Here is a 20108-nt window from a genome sequence, read left to right on the forward strand (position 1 = left end):
TGGAACTTGAAACTTCAGGAACAAGCAGTCTCATAAGAAAAGTTACGAGACTTCACAATAAAAATAGAAACCAGACCAGAAATCAGCAAAAAGTTCTCAATAGCTTTGAAGAACTAAAGGTGTACAATCCAATCCAGAGAAAAGGAGGGGCTGCTCACCTTCCTGCAGCAGCTGCTCATAGATTTCTTTGTCTATTGTCAAGTCAATGTCATTGTATTTCTCCCCGCACTCAGATAAGTAGCTGTCTATCGAATCATATCGGGACTTACTGATCCTATAGTTATTGTTCTTCAGTGGCTAAAATTGAAAAAAATATGAATGAATGCCACATAAAATACTCTGGAAATAAATTAATGCCCCAAATAGTTCTATTTAAATGCTTTTATGTTTATATGTAATAATTATATATAACCATCCAACCTTAAGATCCTGCAAAGAAATTAATCCTAAGAAATTATTAGGGAAAATTATGAAATGTGGAAGTAACTGAAGTAGCTGTTCTCTGATAGGATTTAAGTATACTTTTTTTTTTTTTTAAAAGTAGATTGCCTTCATTCTTACTAAGCTAGCAAAATATATGCTAAGGTTGAAAGCGAAGCTATTAGCACAAAAGTTATTAAAACCATTTCTCCTTTACAGTTTTCTTCTGCTCAGGCAACATGTTCAGCAGTTCCTGAGCACTCACACCAAGACCTGAGAAGCAGTGCAGGCCTGGCTGGGAACGTCAGAGGCACTTGAAAGGGCTCATTTAAAACCCCTGTTCAGGTCCCAGTTCTGGAGATCCTTGTTTATTAGATCCAAATGAGCCTGGGTGTCTATTATAAAGATCTCCATAGGTAGTCTTGATGCACACTCCAGGTTGGAGAAGTGCACGGTCACAATTCAAGATGCAAACAAGAGGCACTAACTTCCCCTTATTAGGCATACCTAACCCTTTACATGGGGCAAAATAATCTTCGACCACAGATTCCACAGCAGAAAGCTCATATACAAAGCACTCATGTAGTGCCAAAAAGCCTTTTGGTAACAAGAGCCCATCAGCACTTAGTTTGAAAATGTAGGGAAAAAAAGCATCACTAAGTTTCAGAAGAAAATGAAACAAATACAGATTTCAGCAAGTGATGAAATTTTCTTGTCCAACCAAATCATGTTTCCCATATACTCACCCCAAAACAAACACTATGACCTCAAATCAAGTTCAAACCTGTGAATTTCTTCCCACATGTGACTAGCCCATTCAAGATAACAATTTAAGGGAGACTTCAACATTGTAAGTAGTGACAATAACCCCATTTTACCTGCTTGACTTTTAAAAAAGACTATTAAGGAAAATCACTCCCACCTCCAGTCCTCTCTCCTCCCGAGTTCTGTCATCCACAGATGCAGAAATCACTCCCCAGCGACAATCGATGTCTGACACAAAGCCTCGGTAAAAAGGAGATGCCGCACTCAAAGCCATCTAAAAACAAACAAGAGTCAGCACCTGCAGGTTCGAAGTGTCACTTACATGCTGAGAAAAGCACCACGCAGTTATCTCCAGTCTAGAGGAATCCGTTGAGGTGAGCCCTATGGAGTTCTACTCCTTTGTGCCTGCATTTTCATAGCGAAAGACATCAGAAGGGACTCAAATCTTTGGATGGGATTAATTTAAATCACCCCCTCTGTCACACTAATGTGAAGGATGGGAGAGGGGAAATGGCTACACTCAAACTTGACACTAACACAGGTGTCTTGCCAGCAATAGTAAACTTCTACAGCTGAGAGTCTTAGTCCATTAGCTCTAAATGCATACTATTTATGTCCATTTCTGAATAAAGTCTGAACTGGACTTAAATGGCAGAGTAAACGAATGTTGCACAATCACTCTCTCTACAAGGAAGTCTTTAAATAAGATGTCGTTTCTACTTACAACAATTGGACAGATAGTGGCCAACTGATCATAAAGGTATCTGGCCTCCGATATGCTGCAGGCTTGGAACGTTACCTGTTTAAGAATTACAAGTTATTAACAACGAAAAATCAACATCTTCCCTGAGGAGTTGAGTCTGAGAAGGGGGATGGCCGGGGAAGACAGTGGGCACGGTGTGCAGTGGTCACTCCACGGCTAACAACACTTATTAACACAGCAATTTTGTTCACATCTTGCCTTGGATGAACTTTGCCCAACAAGGGTATTTGATCACGTTCCCAACTAATACAAACAACCATTTCATAAGTTAAAGAAGATTAAAATGGCAGGAGCGGAAAGGAAGACACTAGGTAAATGTCAAGTTTTGAAAGGCATCCCCTCTTCTGCTGGCTTGTTTCCTTCGCCAGCATCGCAGGCACTTAAGTGAGCTCAAGGGCTAGAGAAATTTTGGCACAAAAGAATAGAGATGCCCATGATGGATTTCCAAGCTCACTGGTGACAAGTACAAGGACTAGCCTGGGACAGAGTGAGACTGGAGGAAGGGAGAGCAGTTAAAATACTGCAGCTGACAAGGACGTGACCCAGGAGGGATGCAGGAGGCACACCAGAGTCCAAGCAGCAGCCGCTGCGGGGCAGGAGGTAGGGTATAGAGAATGAAGGAATGACTTGGGTTTTGGCTTGGATGTTCCTGGAATAGCCAGTGAGCAGAGGCACCAAGACACAAGGGGCATATGAAGGAAAGAAGCACATAAAGCAGCCCTTTATTTAAGTGGCTAGGTCTCCAGGACTGATGCCCATCTGAGTTGGAGAAGTATTTAGGGAATAGGCTCAGATAACATCCTGACGATGGGCAAGATCACCCAGGAAGCCTGCAGAAGAGGGATAAGTAGAACATTTCAGACTTAGGCAGAGAAAAAAAAAAATCCTACTGTTCATTAGTACAAAATGTTCTAGAAACAAGTACCCAAAAGAAGCCAAAAAAGTCCTGCCTGCCTTGGGGTGGGGAGCAGTAGAAGGGACAAAGAACACAAATCGTGCTTGTGTTAGCATACCTATATTAACTACAAATGGGGTACACAGTTTTCCTGTCCTCTGTGGTTATTTAATAATGGTATTTTGAATTTAGTGTTGGTGCAGGAAATAATTTAAGGGCTTAATCCTTGAAGGAGCAGCAAAGTGAATATGCTTATTATTATAAGCCCAACCTGTTATTTCCCATAGTTTTAGCCAGGTCTCAATTTTGCTTTTTTAACAAAGAACTTGTGTTAGGAGACTTGCCGTCTACCTGGAGAATTATATTCATGTCAGTGTGGTAACTAAATACAGAAAACTGTTTAGATAACTTGCTATAATTTCTGTTAATGATTCAATGCTGTATTTTAATTAGCGTGTACCGGCAATTAACCAGCCATTACAAATTAATACAACACAGAGAAGAGCTGTGTCTTAGATCTCAAGGAGTAAGAGTACCAAAGGTTAAAATAAACAATTAAGAAGTGTCGGCAATTAGGTCACTCTTCACCAAAACAAGGGAAGTTTCTGCAAAGAGGTGGGAACTCAGAAATCAGCTTGTGCAAGGCTAAGGATAAAATGGCAAGTGAGGAAATGGGAGACAGTAAGCCAAGTATTTACAAACTTCTCTGCTGGGACAGACTGGCTTCTCTTAGATGACCTAGTATATACCAGGCAATTCACAGGCAAATCAGTATGCTTCAGAAAATCTGCACCTGGAATTCCGGTTAAGTTACAACAGTGAAGTGACTTAGTTATTCTAGATATACTCAGTAAATGGCCTCAGCACTCAAGAGCTAATGTATCTATCTCCAAATCAAACAGAACATGACTGTGATTAATGGCTTGGGGTGGGGGGAGTAAAAGTCTTTAGTCCTTAAAGTATGAACAGTTTTGGCTTCTGGTGTCCTTTTAAAGTATCGCATAAAAGGAGAAGCAGTGTCACTAGGAAACAGAGGGCAAAAAAGAGGAAGTAAGAAAAATAGATGTTAGAAACCTAAATGTCTAAAATTTACCTAGAACCCATTCTTGAAGCCACCCGGTTTTCTTAGAGGTTCCTGGAAAAACCTATTACAACGTGCATGAACTTAAATGATTCTTGAAAAACTCCCCAAGAGTCAAGCATCTGAGTGTGGCTATGTGACTTTTGTTTTGTACAGTTAAGTCTTCCATTAAACTTAAAATATTCAAACATTTTCTGCTTTAACAAGCAGTTTCTAGTTTTCCACTTGAAGACACCAAAGCAGGGTGTTTTCTGAGGCAATGTGTGGAATTCATCTCATTTCCCAAACACTTTATGTGATTCACGCTCATAATTTTTTAAGTTGAGTCTTCAAAGTGGGGTCTTGGATGTGCAATCAAGAAGAAAACTTCATCCTTAAACCCATGACAATGTGTAAACTTGGATGGAAAATTTTATCTAAAAGTAAAATGTTAGAACACATTTATTTGAATAGTGTTTCAAGGGAAAGACCATCCCTTTGGAGAGAAGTGACTGTGCTGTCCCCCGCAAGGCATGCTGGTTTAATATTAAACCAGAAAAGGCAATCAGTATCCCAACTGCGTGGATACAATTTTAAAGCCATGCTCTTTAAGTTCTAGAGCTTAATGGTTCTCTTTAAAAACATTTATAATTAAGATAGAAGAGCAGATACATGGGTAAAAAAAAGTCAAAAGGTCTTTTTTTATGAAATGTAACCCTCTGTAAGGAAACTTACTGGCCTATGTTTGGAAGACCACACACTTTATACTACCTATGTAAGTCAGGGAAATTGGGAAAAAAAAATTATGGTTATGTAAACACATTCAGCATGGAGAAATCTGACTCTGGCATTCAATTTTCATTTTAGAGAGTTATAAAAATAAGCACATCATAGCTTTATGCGCAAGAAAGCACATGTCTACACTGCAGCTGTCTGAGATGATGGGAATGCTGACTTTTTGGGCCTCTGGGTGGACAGCAGGCAGACCGGAAGCCCAAGAACTCACATCAGGGCCACACCACTTCAGGCCTCTAAAGATACCACTTCTAATCTTCTGAAGTAATCCGAACTGGATACACTCTCCTTGGACAATAACAAGTGGCCTTTTTATTTGAAATTGTCAATTTTCACTTTATACTTTGTGCAAGTCCTACTCCTGTTCTTATGGAACCTTCGAAGGAAGGTTAAAACAAGCATTTCCATTGATAAAAAACAGTGAAGTAAATATTAGCTTAGAGTCAAACCTAGAAGGGAACTTAATATAAGCCCTCCAGTGAACCAAGGAGAAAACCAAGACGGAAAGAAGTGAGGGGAGCTATCCAAATCCCAAATGAGGGACAGGTGCAGCCCGAACCCACTGCTGCCGGGTGGGTCCTGTGCCTGCCCATGCAGGCCCTCAGTGAGCTTTGGCACAGTCCCTGCCAGGGGCACCAGTCATCTGACTAGATCTGTAGGAAGCTTTAACCTAGGATACAGAGAAAGGCTGTGCCATCTCCTATGTGACCTTGCCAGGCGCAAGGTAAACACAGGCTGCTCAGTCGTTCTTTTTCTACCACTAGATGGCCTTGACTGGATATGAACAATTACGGTCCAAACAATCCTTCCCTTGGATCACAAGGGCACTGGAGTGCATCCAGAGTTCCCTTTCAGAAACAGATCTGAATGATGTTACAAGCTCCAGGCCCAACCATCACTAGAAAGAACAGAGGCAGGGATCATGGAATAGTTCACAATGGAAGTAACAACCATTTATCTCTGTAGCAAACTGGAGATGCCATGATTTCTCCATCAGAAGGTAGCTACCAATGAATTCAGTAAACATCACTGGTTTTCAGAAAGGCACACTTAGCTTTCATTTCAACTGTTATCACAGTATAACTGAAAACATGCATATCTATAAAGCAAACAAGTTAGTAAGTAGAAATGGATGAGGGCACTCTGCCTCTCTGTGTATTTGAAACAATACCTGAAGACAGCAATTGCCCATTCCAAATCCCATGGCATCCATGTAAATATGATCAGGCTTAGAAGCCTTGGCTGCCTCCTCATCCTCAGGAAATGTTTCTATAAACGGAGACGGTGTATTCTTGTCCTTAAATACTGTAGGATTAAATTAAACAAACGAAACATGGGACAAGGGTGAGATTCAAGGATTAAACAGCAATTCCCCAGCTGCCCCTCCCACCCCACCACCCCTCTGTGGACTTACTTGGTACGTTGATGACAACCTTTTCTCCTCTTCTGTGTCGGATATTTCTTGTTAGGGTACTGAAACAGACAACCAAACATCATAAATCAGCCACCTAAGAACCAACAGGTAAAAGAATTCACTCATATGCAAGTAAACAGAAAGAAATCCTCCCTCAAACGAGTGTCTGAGGCAATCCTACAGGATATCCCTGTGAATCAAGCTATTCTAAGGGAATTTTCTGTGAGAAGACTTTGCATTAATACCACTTCCTCTACCTCTTGATCAGGAATGCTATTCTCTTCCCTGTTCCACCCCGGACACCCCAGTCCTCTAACTTCTCAAATCAAATTCAAGTGTCCGGGGTCTGCCAGTGGTCTGGGCTCACCGTGTACTTCTAACCCTCCCTGTGTTCACACTTAAGACTTCAAGCTTTAATAACTCACTTTCCCTAGGCACCTCTGGAGCCCCAATACCTTGTTACTGTCCCTTCCAACTGGCAGTATTAATACCTATTCTCTAGACCCACAGCATCTAAACCAGAAGCTACCAGGCACATTGTGGCCACTGTGCACTTGAAATGGGGCAAGTCCTACTTAAAATATGCTGTGAGAATAATATACACAACAGATTTTGAAGACTTACTACAAAATACAAAAATAAGACATTTTGCTTTATCAATAATTTAAAAATACTGATTCCATGTTGAAATAATTTTGGATAAACTGGATTAAACAACACAATAAAATTAAGTCCATCTTCTTTTTATTTTTCTCATGTGACTGTTAGAAAATTTATAACATCTGAGGCTGACACAATCGCAGCGGACAGCGGTGATGCAGACTCAGCTTGCAGACCAGCCTCTCCCACGCCTGCTGGGATCTCCTCAGGCAGAAGCACCCTCTCCTTTCTCCGAGGAAGGTCTCTGATGCATCTACCTTGTAGCATCCAGCATAACCTTATCTTTTCTTGCAACTGAATCTATCTTCCCTTTGGGCACACTCTAACATTTGAAGTTGGGAACTCCGCCTATAATCTGTTCCCCCAAAAGAATCTGCATGTGACAGGTGTGCAGACCTGTCAATGGAATCCACACTGACAAGACCCACGGTCCCCACCTGCAGGTCAGGAGCCTAGGTTGGGGATGATACAGGAGACTCAAGGTACAAAGCAAGATCAGACTGGTGCGTGCCCTGAAGCCACTTTAAACCCAGGAATGAAATTACAATACAAGCTAGTAGAGCTTGGAGTTAATAGAACACAGAAGGTAAAGAGTTGTACGTATTTTGCCCTATTATGAAAGTATATTGACTGGAATGAGACTACTTAGAAAGGTGGGGGGGAAAGGTGGGAATAATTAAAACTTCCCCAAATGGTGTTTACAGAACTAGGACAGAAAAATATCTGTACACTGAAGACCACAGTATCTAAGTCAGTGACTTTAAGGGAACTTGTAAGATGGGCAAGTCAGCTGCGCTCTAGGAAGCAGATCAAGCAGCCATATGTGCATATCCTGCTGGCTTCCCTGGTTTGTTACAAAAGGAGCCTGAATTCAGTCCGTGCTCCACAAGGATTCTAGGAAGGAGCACCTTACTCTCAGCCGGCAGGATTAAGAGTGAGGGACATCCATTCCGTGTCTTTTTAAAGGCAGAGCCATACTCACCTAAAGCGGGGGTGCTTGTTTATGGCTTCATCAGGAAAGAAGAGGGACTTGGAAGCTCCTCCTTCAACCGGATTGGGCTTGAACTCTGGCAGCGTGAACCCAGGACAGCCTAATCTACAACAAATTGAAGAACTAAGTAGATGGGATTTTGTTTTAAAAGTTAATAATGTCCCGCCATCACTGCACCTGTTAGGAACCACCCACGCCTGTCTCGCTTCCCCCCTCTAGGGGCTCTAGTCCACGCATGCTGTGTAAGTACCGTGCTTTACAAACACCCACTTGTACTCGGTCTTCCTCACTGACATCTTTGATGATTGTAGCCTATTAGAGACTTTATCAGAGACCTCCATCCACTCAGGATCTCTAGAGTGCTTCTTCACGTCCTAGCCATCTCTTCATTTAATAGCAAGAGCCAACCGCACAGAAGTCCCTCAGCCAGGTCACATCAATTGTTACAGGCTATGGGTTCCCCCAGCCATCCGATGGTTTTCCTTTACCAGATTTCATCTGATTGTTTTTTGACCTGTCTTTTGGCCCTGCACACCCCTATGGCCCCCAACCTGCTGCTCAGCTTTGTTCAAATATCAAAGGGCTCTCCTGCTTTTTGCCTCTACAGATCACCTCACGAGTCCCTCAGGATTAGGCAGTGTCTCTACAGGTGTCCCCATGTGCCCCCAAGATCTCCCTGATGTCTGAAACCCAACCTAGGTCTCTTACTTGACCTAACCAAGAGCTTTAATTCCAACACAGAAAAAGGAAGCTCTGTCTTTATCCCTAAACGTAAAGCTCAAATTCCACATCCAGCTCTTCAAGTTAAGAATTTTAAGGTCATTGTTAAATGTGCTGTGAGAGAGGACAAAGACCGACAAAGTTTGTGAATGCAAAACAAGGGAGGCTCTTTCTTGTCAGGGCTTTAGATCAGTGCTAGGAAACTTTTTGGGCTTAAGAGCCAAGACTACCCAAGCCTTATGCTCAGCCCCTACCTTTTATAAAATAAAGCACCTGTTGGCTGCCCATATCCGCCTTGTGAACAACAATGGAATCTGCTGATCTTATCTGGAAACCCGCTTCCAGCTATAATGAGGGTTCCTGAGAACTCTTGCAGCTGTGGGCACTATTTACTAGGAGCCTGCAAACTTCAGGAAAGTTCTGTAAGAGCGGCAGACTTCACTCTCGGGGGTTCCAAGGCAAGCAGAACTAGGCTGAATGGAGGGAGAATGAAAATGTGTGTTGGGTGTACAAAGGCAGGCAGCACTCCGGTCCTCAGATCCTCCAGCACTGCTGTTCTCGCAGGCCGGCACCATCCCACAAACCCTTCTGCAGCCCCGGGAGGGCTTCATGTCCGCCCAGGCCATTACCAGCGGGTCCAGTACATGTGCCCAGTGAGCACTTGAACTGAGCCTTGTGTGACTGAGGAACTAAGATTTCTACTTAAGTATCATTAATTTAATATTCTCTTGGCCACTGTTTTAGATTATAGCTCCACAATAGAGTTTAGCTTCTTTACAAGAGAAAAATCATACAGTTTACACTTAAGAAACCAAGTACTCCTTTCTCTCTTGACACCAAAACAGAACTTTTTTTTTTTTTTTTTTTTTAAGATTTTATTTATTTATCAGAGGCGGGGGAGAGAGAGAGCACAGGCAGACAGAATGGCAGGCAGAGGCAGAGGGAGAAGCAGGCTCCCTGCTGAGCAAGGAGCCCGACGTGGGACTCGATCCCAGGACGCTGGGATCATGACCTGAGCCGAAGGCAGCTGCTTAACCAACTGAGCCACCCAGGCGTCCCAGACACCAAAACAGAACTTTATCATTTACTACTGATAGGTGAGGCTTCTTCAATAACATTCTTCCTTTGTTGATAAGTCAAAAAATACCCTGCCATCAAAAAATATATGAACATACTCTTAAAACAAAAAAAACCCCTAGATTTTCAGAATAAAACATTCTTCTGTCTCAGCTCTCCCTTTATAATAACTCCTACTGCTTTTAGGATAGCCGGGCAAATTCTCAGTTAATAGGATCTGGCCCGCTAACTACGTGCCCAGCCTCCCCTTTCCTCTCGGTGTCCTCGCCCCACTGGCCAGCTGCCTTCTGTTCAGCCTGGGACGTCTGCCCACTCTGCTCACTCTCCCTAGGCTGTCCCTCCCCTCCCCACTCCCACTAAACTTCTCCCAGGACACTGGACATCACTCCAATCATCTTCCCCACCTCACAGAACCCACCTGACAACCTCGTCCCCCACTCTGCTCAGCATCTTGTCCTCAAAGCACTTCAACTTTATATTCCCTGGAGCTGTGGCTATCTGCTCACTCGGTCTCCGCAGAGGCAGAGACTCTGCCTGTGTTCATGACTGCATCCCCACGCCCCATGGGTCTGGCATGGAGCAGACACTCAAGTATCTGAGTGAAAGTCAGAGAAGGGATCTTTTTTTTTTTTTTTTTACCTTCTTCCTTAAAACACTAGGGCAAAGGACTAGGCCAACTCCTTTCCCAGCAAACCTGCCCACCCTCAACCAGATGGGGCTCTTCTTCTGGCAGGCAGAGGGAAGTGGCCTACATGACAGAACGAAGCAATCACAGAAAATAAGAGATGTATCTCTAGATGTCCGAGCTGCTTAAGTAGGGTTTCGACCACTGAGGTATTACACTGAGGATTTTTAAAGAGAAAATTCCAAGTGTCTTTCCAAGACCAGCAGTAGGACCCTGAACGCCTGCACGCCTGCGTTCATTACAGATATTTATCATTAAAAAAGAGGGAGGGTATAAAAACAGTTCTAAGTGTTTTAGTCTGTGGATACCAATCCCAAAGCTCTTTTGAGCCCTGAGGAGGTAAGCACACTTTGTCACAATCTGACAGCTAGCCAGCACAGATAAGTCAGATTTACAATTCGGTAGAATGGCATTCCGATGCCGAGCTCCTATTATGCATGTGTGGTGTTTATGTACCTCATTCTAAGCTAAGAGCATAGCTTCACTATTTACATCTTCTTTACTTTTAGGAACTTTTACTCATAACTAGATTTGATGACAACCTCTAAATTTCCTTTTCAACACAAGACACAAACATGGCCTAATGATACACACACCTCCACCCCCGTTCACAGTTAGGATGTGTCAACAGCGGACTGGGCACACTGATGCCAGCCCTCCAGCAGGCGACCCTCCCAACGGCCACCGATACCAGCACTGGCCAGCGGAAGCCACTGTGAGAGTCAAGTGGGGAGAGCACCTGATCGCCATCAGATTCTGCTCCTCCTCACAGGGTCAGAACTGCTTGGCAGACGCGCCTCTCCCTCCACCCCGGCCCGGGATGGATGCCGCCATGACCCTAGCGGTCACTGTGGTCCTTATGGTCCTGTCCACAGAGGCCAGACGAATGCTCTCATGGAGCAGTGCGCTGGCCCACCACCCACCTGCTGACACTGGCACACAAGGTCTGCCTGCGGCTCTAATGTGACAGAGTCCATCAAATGCAGCACATAAAGTACGAACTGCCTGTGAAGTATGAGAACTGGACGGTCAAATGCTTGGGTCAAGATTGGCTCTTTTAGAACCTAAAGCTCTGAACGATCTGCTGGGGCAAGTTCATACAGGAACTAACCTGGGAAATGAAGTGATTGTGCAGAGAGCCTGGTTTTCTCCTAATAAAGAAGTCGCTTCCTTCCGGCGTTTCCTCATGTTGTCTTCGACGGTGTTGAACTCGGACATCGTTCCTCCGTACGGCTGTCCGGGTGTGCCTTCAATCATGTAGCTGCCATACTCGGGTCTCCACAGGGTGGGATGGCTACAGAGGAGGGAAAATTCCATTCCCTCATATTTTGCTGCTGTCTACTCAATTTTTAAAAGTTTTTAAAAAGTCACTTCCAAAAATGGAGACATCACTCCATATAAATGAAGCTAAGAACTCCTTTACAGTTCCCAAAGGCTGGTCATTCTCCAGAGCTCCTCAACTAGGCAAGGGTTGGAAGTACAGGGGCCAAAATATTTGTAAGTAACTGAAAACCACACACAGGGTGCTCGCTGTCCAAGACGAGCTTGCCCACTTTGTAAGAAAGGAGAGGAGGCCATAGGGGCTTTTTCAGCTCACTGCTGGCCTCCAAACTCAAAGGCAGTCTCCCAAAATCGAGTGAGCAGGAAAATGGAACTGAAAAGCACATGACCCTTCACCTCTTTGTCTGCTTAAAGAAATATTAAAAGACAATCCTGCCAGCCAAACAAACTCAGTCTAAGTTCTATCTGATCCCACGGTTTGGGATCTCAGTAACACTGAGTCATACTCTGTCCACAGTTTCTGCTACCCCCCTTTTTCTTTCAACATTTAGTAATGGTAAGCAGGCTTCATATTGTGTTTATAGTTCTAAGTACTTAAATACATTAATGTATTTAAAATGTCAACACCCTACACAGGGGATTTATCTTCACTCTACAGCTGAGGAAAGAGAGGCACAGAGACATTAAGCATCTTGCCCAAGAGTATACCCAGCTACGAAGCAGGAGAACCAGAGCCTGTGCTCTCATCTACAATGCCATCCTGCCTCGTAGACACCGGAGGAAGGATTCCACTTTCGTAGTTCTACCAGGTTCAGAAACACTAAAGCAACCCTTTGGTTTATCTGCTTACTTTGGGTTTGTCCTTTCCCCCTTTTCTTGTAGAGTTTCAAGAACTTCCTCTCCGGATAGGACCAACCGGACTTTCTTATTTTCATGATCAAAAGACACCAACATGTATTCCACCTGTTGAAAGTAAAAGAAAGATTAAGCTTCTTCCAGACTTGTGTTCAGTGTAACCTTTAGGAGGCAGGGAGATAAGAAGGTCAAAAAGGACCCACAGTAATTGGAGACAGTCACATTTGCTTACACTACCCGGCACACAATGAGTGTTCTTTTGCACAGTATGAAAAACTGGAGAAAATCAGTCAATAGTGCCCCTGTTTGAGAACCAGAACTTATTTCTCCATTACTTCTTTTTCCTGCTCTACTTAATATCTCAAAGTCAAGTCAAGATTTTGATAGATCGTACTTCACAAGTATTTCAAAGCTAAAATTCGGTCAACTGCAATTACAAAACGAAGTTGCATTTTTAAATTTATTTCCTCAAGTGGCTCACTGTAAGTTTATGAGAGTGGGTATCTGGACAGATTATCAAGGCAGATAATCTTCATTTACTGGCAGGTTATTAAATCCCATTGTTAAGTTTCACTGTTGGAGAGTTAAATCATAACCACAAACACACCAGTACGGACAAGTTATTTTAGGAGTTTCAGCAATGTAGTTTTGGTTCTTCAAGAGTAACTTAAGACAGCTTCCCCACCCTGAAACCATATACGATTTACAATGTTAAGGTGCACTAGTGCATTTATAATACCTGGTGGAATTCTGATAAAAATCAGGAGTTTAATATCAAAGTAAGACTTTTCTGGGTGGAGTACAAATAGAGCCTGCTTTTATCTTCCCTGAAATCAGATGCTTTAAATCATGATAGTTGGTGTAAACAGTGGAAACTCAGAATCACGATTTATGGCTGAAATAAAACATCCATATGTAAGGGAAAAGGTATGGAATCAGGTCATTCAGGCAAACACTTGAGAGCACCCTCTGGGCAAGATACCGAGAGAGAGAAAAGGTGATAAACTACTGCCCTAGGAAGCAGACCAGTCTGCAGAAAGAAGTATTTTGTTTGGCTTATCATAAAAGAAAAATAAGGAAAAAAAAAAAAAAAGAACAATATATCCAGTATCTACCTGACACTTCACATGTAAATCCAGATTTCCAGCCTTGAAAACAACAACCCAGAAGCCCATTCCTACAGGGTGGGGCATGCTCTGGTCTGCAGTGGCCTCTTCCTACTTATGCGTACCTGCCTGGTCTGGGCAGGCACTGCAGTCAGCCACCCATTAACGCAGACACAGCCATGTTCAACAAGAGACAGTTTTGCACCTAAGCTAAGAAATGGAATTATAAAGGGGAAAAATGTCAGGAAACCAAAGAAAATAGCCTGGCAGGTTTAAACAACAAAAACTAAACTTTCAATAAAACTACCTTTTATTAGTTGTTGCTATGGACTGAATGTGCCCAACTCCCCCCACAATTCACATGTTGAAACCCTTATTCCCCAATGGGATGAGATTAGTGTTCTTAATGGAAGAAATAAGAAAGATGATCTCTCTTGCTACCACGTGAGGACAGAGCTGCTTGTAAGCTAGGAAGAGGGCCCTCACCTGGAAATAAATCTCTTGCCACCTTTACCCTTGGACTTCGCAACCTCCAGAACCATGAGAAATAAACGTCTGTTGTTTACGCCACCTAATCTATGGTAAATGTTATAGTAGCCTGAACTAAGACAGCTGTCTTACTGAAGAATTTAAGTTCCCATTATTGCTTTCCTATTAGAATTTTTTAGTTCAAGAAATAGGTAAGACTATTTGCTTTAGCTACATGAACCAGAAATGTGAAATCTGCACTTGTATAATCACTCAATATAAAATGTCTGAAAACCGTGAGCTGCAGAATCCAGAAGTGCTCCCAAATTTAAGTACAGGTTTTCAGATAGCTATTTGGGAGTCCTAGATCTGGATGGAGAAGCTAAGAACTGATGAACAAGAAACTTCATTAAGTCTCAGGATGAATATATAAAAATATCCTAAGTGTAAGAAACAAGTTTACTTTTAAATGAGCATAAGAAAGGGCATGCTATGAATTTTCATATGTGGATCCTAATCTCCAAATCCATCATTCGAAGAAGGAAGGATCATGTATTTTACAGATATGCAAAGATGCTCAGAGAGGCTGAATAAGCTGCCCAAGGCCACAGGGTCAGGGCAGGGATGTGAACCAAGCCTGCCTGCCCTCAAAGCACAGCACACTTTGCTGCTAGGACTCTAGAGAATGCCAATTTTGGAGAGTGGTAAGAAAGTTTTTGAAAAATTGTTACGGGGGGCCTAAGTGGCTCAGTTGGTTAGGTATCTGCCTTCAGCTTGGGTCATGATCCCAGGATTTTGGGATCAAGCCCCATGTCTGGCTATCTGCTTCGAGAGGAGCCTGCTTCTCCCTCTCCTCCTGGCTTGTGCTCTATCTCGGTCACTGTCTCTTCTTCTCAAATAAATAAAATCTTTAAGAAATAATCATTATAAGCTATATGAGGCAGGGGCAGGATATAATGCTGGCTGGAAATCTCACAAACTGATTATGCCTCAATTTTATGAAGTGGGCCTGACATCATAAAAGCTGAGATATTGCAGTTACAGTCTGAGATTTAAGCAGATGCCTTAGCCCAGCTTTGGCCCAGGTCAGAGCTTCTGGCTCTACAACGCCTTGCTGACTCTGAGGAGGAATCTTCCTACTTCCAAACTTCCTCCTTTGATCGTTGGCTCCAGCACATCTGCAGGCCATCATCAGTTATTTGGGTTCCCTTCTTAACCAGAGAGCATTTCCTGCAAGACAGATGAAGAGATACTTCCTAGCTTACTGGGTTCCCATCATTTATCTGCTAACAAAAGGAGCAAAAATTTTTGCACCCACTTATATAAATAGGCTAAAGTGCAATAACTCTTGTTAGTTTCCAAGTTTTGAAATAATTGAAATCCTTAATTTTCAAAATCACTGTGAGACCACGAGTTTAAAGCATGGGAAGGGCAGAAGAACAAAAAGCTCAACCTCAGCCCGAGTTTTAAATATCAGCCAAACGGATGACATTTAAAATGCTTACAAACCCAACTCTCCCTAATTAAAAAATAATCATCCATGATCTCATTAAGCAAATGAAACAAACACATCAGAATATTTACCCAAGTGAGAAAAAAAAAAAAAAAACAGAAATAAACACACTCACTTTTGGATAAACTGTAAGTTTAGTTAGAAGCCTTAAGAACTCCCTAAACACTTTTCAAACTCAAGTTTAAGGTTCTTGGACGTAATCTCCCCTCCCCCAAGTGGCTTTGATTTTCTGCCTCAGTGCTCAGGATGGTTCTTTCAGCTCTTGCCTTTTTTGTTACCTTTTTAAACCCTTCCCCTACCCACCTCAATACATTTGTGTTTATTTCTAATTCTAGATCACACAAGCATCAAAATAATTAACTCAATCTTTCCTAACAGCCAAGCTAGAGCCAAAATGGAGTTTGGTTCAGTGAGCTAGCTGTTGAATGGTAATAAAATGACACATTAAGTCAATGCTGTCCCTATGTAGAATACCTAAAGTCACAGTGATTTTTATTATATCTGGATTTTGTCCCCATCTTAAACTTCCTTTTTGCATCCAACGGATGAGAGAAAAGGCAAAATCAAGGAGAAAATAACAAGAGGGCACAGAGTCCCTTCTGAACACACCACATTCCAAGGACTAAACATACCGGCTTCCAAACATGTTTGAAACAGCATGTGGGCTGTGTATTTAGAGTTACGGCAACATCTATGCACGCTGCACACATACACAATCCCAAAGGCATCATAAGCGGCCTGCAGAGTGACTAATTCAAATTTGTGTAATCAACATAGTATTTGGAAGTAGCAAAAATAGCCACTGGGCTCTATTCTTGGTACACAGATCATTAACTCTCTAAATGTAACTTAGGGATGCTGCTACGCAGTACCCATCAGTTATCTTTTTATAGGGGGGGAAGAGACAATAAAAATAACTAGCCACTATGCGAGACACACATTTTTAAATGTGCACTTTTTCTACAAATGAAAATGAAAATTTAGATTTCATTGCTAAAAAGGTTAAGTTTTATCCCACTACGGCAAAAAGCCACTATATCTCAGACCAGCTGAATCAAAGACAAAGGCCCACTCAAAAGACTATTATGTAGGCTATGCATATACAGTGTTGCTAGGAATGACCTGAACACGATAATCGACTAGTTATTCAGTGCAGGTTTACACAAGCATGAGGTGCTTTATGTTTATCCAAAATTAGGCCAATAAAATAAAGAATCTTAATTGAGATGATGTCAGTACACCAGACAATGCTGGATATATAGTAGACTGTAAAATACTTGTGGCATCAGAGTTCAAGTTAACAAGAGTAACTGTTAATATCAAAATATTCATTTTTTTCCCCTTAGGATTTATGTTGCCTTTAAATGGGATTTACCACCAGTTTAAAATAAATTTCCTTTGTTAAAAAAAAAAAATTTTGAGGGTACTCTACCATGAAGGTAAGGGTTTTTTTGTTTGTTTTTAAGATTTTATTTATTTATTTGACAGAGAGAGAGAGATCACAAGTAGGCAGAGAGGCAGGCAGAGAGAGAGGAAGGGAAGCAGGCTCCCTACCCAGCAGAGTCAGATGTGGAGCTCGATCCCAGGACTCCAGGATCATGACCTGAGCCGAAGGCAGAGGCTTTAACCCACTGAGCCACCCAGGTGCCCCGAAGGTAAGGGTTTTAAGGAGCTTAGAACTTAAGGAAAGGCTAGACATTTTATAAAATGGGAGTGTTTAAATCTCTACTCCCTGGAGGTAAAAATGGTGCTTAATTAGGAAAGCAATCTAGTTCTATATGGCTCAGAAGCAGTTAGAGGAAGTTCCTTGTGTTTAGGGAGGTTCTACTTTGAGAAATTCTTTTGTCTCCAGCCATCCTATCAAAATTCAAAATTTGGGGCTCAGGGCCAGCTCCTCTACTCCACTGTTGGTGTTTTTCCCGTGGCCCAAGCAGTAGTCTTGACTCCTGCTAGAACTACCTGCCACTTCTCAGAGACCCAGTTTTCTCTTTACACTAACTCCAAAACAAGTCCACAGCCACTTTGTGGGTTAAGGATACAGTCAGAGTTCATGACAGATCAGCACCCAAACCCACAGGCTTGCTGTCTGGCCCCCCACCCGTCCTTTCACCCACTCAACAAGGCCCAGTATTAGATAGGTGCTGCCAATACGATGAGTCAGGCAGGTGTAGCTCCTGTTCTCAAACTTCTGCTGCTGCTAGATCCAACAGCCAGTAACACAAAAGAAGGAAACGATCTGAGTAAGTGCTCAGGACGACCAAGCAGAACTGTTCGTATGTAGAAGAACTGATCCAGTCTAGGGGATCAGAAGGCTTCCTGGAAGAAAGGGACCGGCTAGATGAAGGAGAGGGTCTACTGATGTTTCAACAACCTCCCAGAGGATTCCCAAGCTTTCCCCCACCAACATTCTGACTGCAGCATAATCACAGGTCTGGCTGGTCAGAGAGGCAGATAAACTGGGTCCACCCCATAGAGATGATGCCACAACAGTCCTCCTCTACATTAGAAGCAGTTTTGTTTTTTTTTTAAGATTTTATTTATTTATCTGACAGATCGAGATCACAAGTAGGCAGAGAGGCGGGGGGGGGGGGGGGGACAGGCTCCCTGCTGAGCAGAGCCCAGGATCTCAGGACCCTGAGATCATGACCTGAGCCGAAGGCAGAGGCTTTAACCCACTGAGCCACCCAGGTGCCCCAACATTAGAAGCAGTTTTAAAGCTAGCTGCCAAGTCTTCTGTCCAGAAAACCGTTTTCTCACATGGCAAAATACAAATGGCCAGTAGGTTTGAGTGCACGCTCAACTGTCCAGTTGATGGCATTTATTTCCATACCTAGCAAGAGACCCAAACTCAGAGCACCCAAAGAGCAGCCAGCTGCCATGATGCTTAGTTTTAAACATCTGCACTTAAACAGGGACGACCAAAATGAGGAGACAAAAAGAAGAGCTGTGCTTCAAATACTGAATCAACTTGAGTAAAAAATTCTGATATGGATATAATGACATTTGATGGGGCTCAGAATGGGATTTAAGGCAAACTTCCAGGTGAGACACATCTAGTGACACTACAAATATCAAAACCACTGTTTTATGTGGTAACTTCTAAGCACTTCTGGGGGACTAGTAACCATGAGGTAGAAACTCTTGACACACGTGCTTTTGTACAGCCTTGTATATGGTGAGACTTTAAACTGCTGATAGGTTATATTAAACTGCCACATGCACCCCAAAGAATGCTTTAGTTTAGTCTAAAGACATATCAAATTCTTAAATTATTGGATGTATTTTGACTTTCTCTCCTACTAGAGATGTCCTTTTACAGATGTTAATTTACAGAATTACACAGGGTGTACTCTAGGGAAGTTTACGCTTTTGGAAAACAAAATAAATGTGGCCTCACCCTGACCTGGTCTTCTGCTGGCATCCTAGATTAGGACTAGATTAGGACTTCAGTTTACAGAGTACACGGCTTTTTATTTATAATGTGTTAATCTCAATTTTAACAATACATAACATCAGTGAATTTCCTGTATGGTTCAGTGAAGTAACTTCCTTGAATCACTATCTTGGCCCACACAGAGAAAAATTTTTTCACATGCCAAGATTAGTAATATGAAGCCTAAGTGAAAAAATTGAAGACTTTAAAGGAGGGAAAGAAGGGGCGCCTGGGTGGCTCAGTTGGTTAAGCCGTCAGCCTTCTGCCTGCAGCTCCCCCTGCTTGTGCTCTCTTCTCTGACAAAATCTTAAAAAGGAAAAAAAAAAAAAGACTATGTTAAGGAATTCATATGTTCTTTTTTTTTTTTTTTAAAGATTTTATTTATTTATCGGGGAGGGGGGGAGAGAGCGAGCACAGGCAGACAGAATGGCAGGCAGAGGCAGAGGGAGAAGAAGGCTCCCTACCAAGCAAGGAGCCCGATGTGGGACTCGATCCCAGGACGCTGGGATCATGACCTGAGCCGAAGGCAGCTGCTTAACCAACTGAGCCACCCAGGCGTCCCAGGAATTCATATGTTCTAATGAAATCTAGCAGAACCCAACCAGTCTTCTCACACAAACTAACGACACAAAAGGTGGTTCCATCAAGTAAAGTCACCAATGGTGAGGGCACTCAGCAGTTAAAACAACCCTAACCCTAAACCTTAACCTTTCCTGAAGACACAGTATTGTAAATATAGTTTTTATTTACCTAAAAACATCTGTATTTCAGATCTATAGCTTCTGGGTTCCAAGGACAAGTGCATTACTCAGCTCTTTGCTGTGAACACATTCCTCAGCCAGAGTCCTGGTCACCACATGGCTAACAAGAAGCGAGGTATCTGGGTCCCCACACAGAGGCTGCTCTGGATCGACTGCTCTGCGGCGCTCAGTATTGGGGGCTGTGCACCAAGAACCTGTGAGGTGGCTCCTAGCAGCTGTGGGTGAGCTTAGGGCTTTCGTGGGGTGGGGGGGGGGGCATGCTTCTCCTGGAGAGAGAAAACCCACTCTCCATGGTGGGACCCAGCTCTGCCCAAATGCACGCCTAGTGCTGGGAGAGCAAGAAAACAAGGATACTCCTTTATGGTAGAAGTTAGGTTGGTCTGAATTCAAGGACTGCCTAGAAAATAGAAGTTTGGAGTTTTCGTTTTTAGAACTAGTAGACTAGC

General features: G+C 42.8%; 1 protein-coding gene across 1 annotated transcript in view; it reads right to left on the reverse strand.

Moving 5' to 3' along the window:
* GCLC (glutamate-cysteine ligase catalytic subunit) overlaps positions 1 to 20108 on the reverse strand; it is a 47407-nt gene that overhangs the window by 11847 nt on the left and 15452 nt on the right. The window contains exons 2-9 of the mRNA XM_032340271.1: positions 12377 to 12489; positions 11357 to 11539; positions 7755 to 7868; positions 6113 to 6171; positions 5870 to 6003; positions 1910 to 1984; positions 1343 to 1459; positions 159 to 297 (exon numbers count right to left, since the gene is read on the reverse strand). Of these exons, the coding sequence (XP_032196162.1) occupies positions 159 to 297; positions 1343 to 1459; positions 1910 to 1984; positions 5870 to 6003; positions 6113 to 6171; positions 7755 to 7868; positions 11357 to 11539; positions 12377 to 12489 (934 nt within the window). The remainder of the gene's footprint in view (positions 1 to 158; positions 298 to 1342; positions 1460 to 1909; positions 1985 to 5869; positions 6004 to 6112; positions 6172 to 7754; positions 7869 to 11356; positions 11540 to 12376; positions 12490 to 20108) is intronic.

Source organism: Mustela erminea, chromosome 4 (assembly GCF_009829155.1).
Source record: "Mustela erminea isolate mMusErm1 chromosome 4, mMusErm1.Pri, whole genome shotgun sequence".
Classification (NCBI taxonomy): Eukaryota; Metazoa; Chordata; class Mammalia; order Carnivora; family Mustelidae; genus Mustela; species Mustela erminea.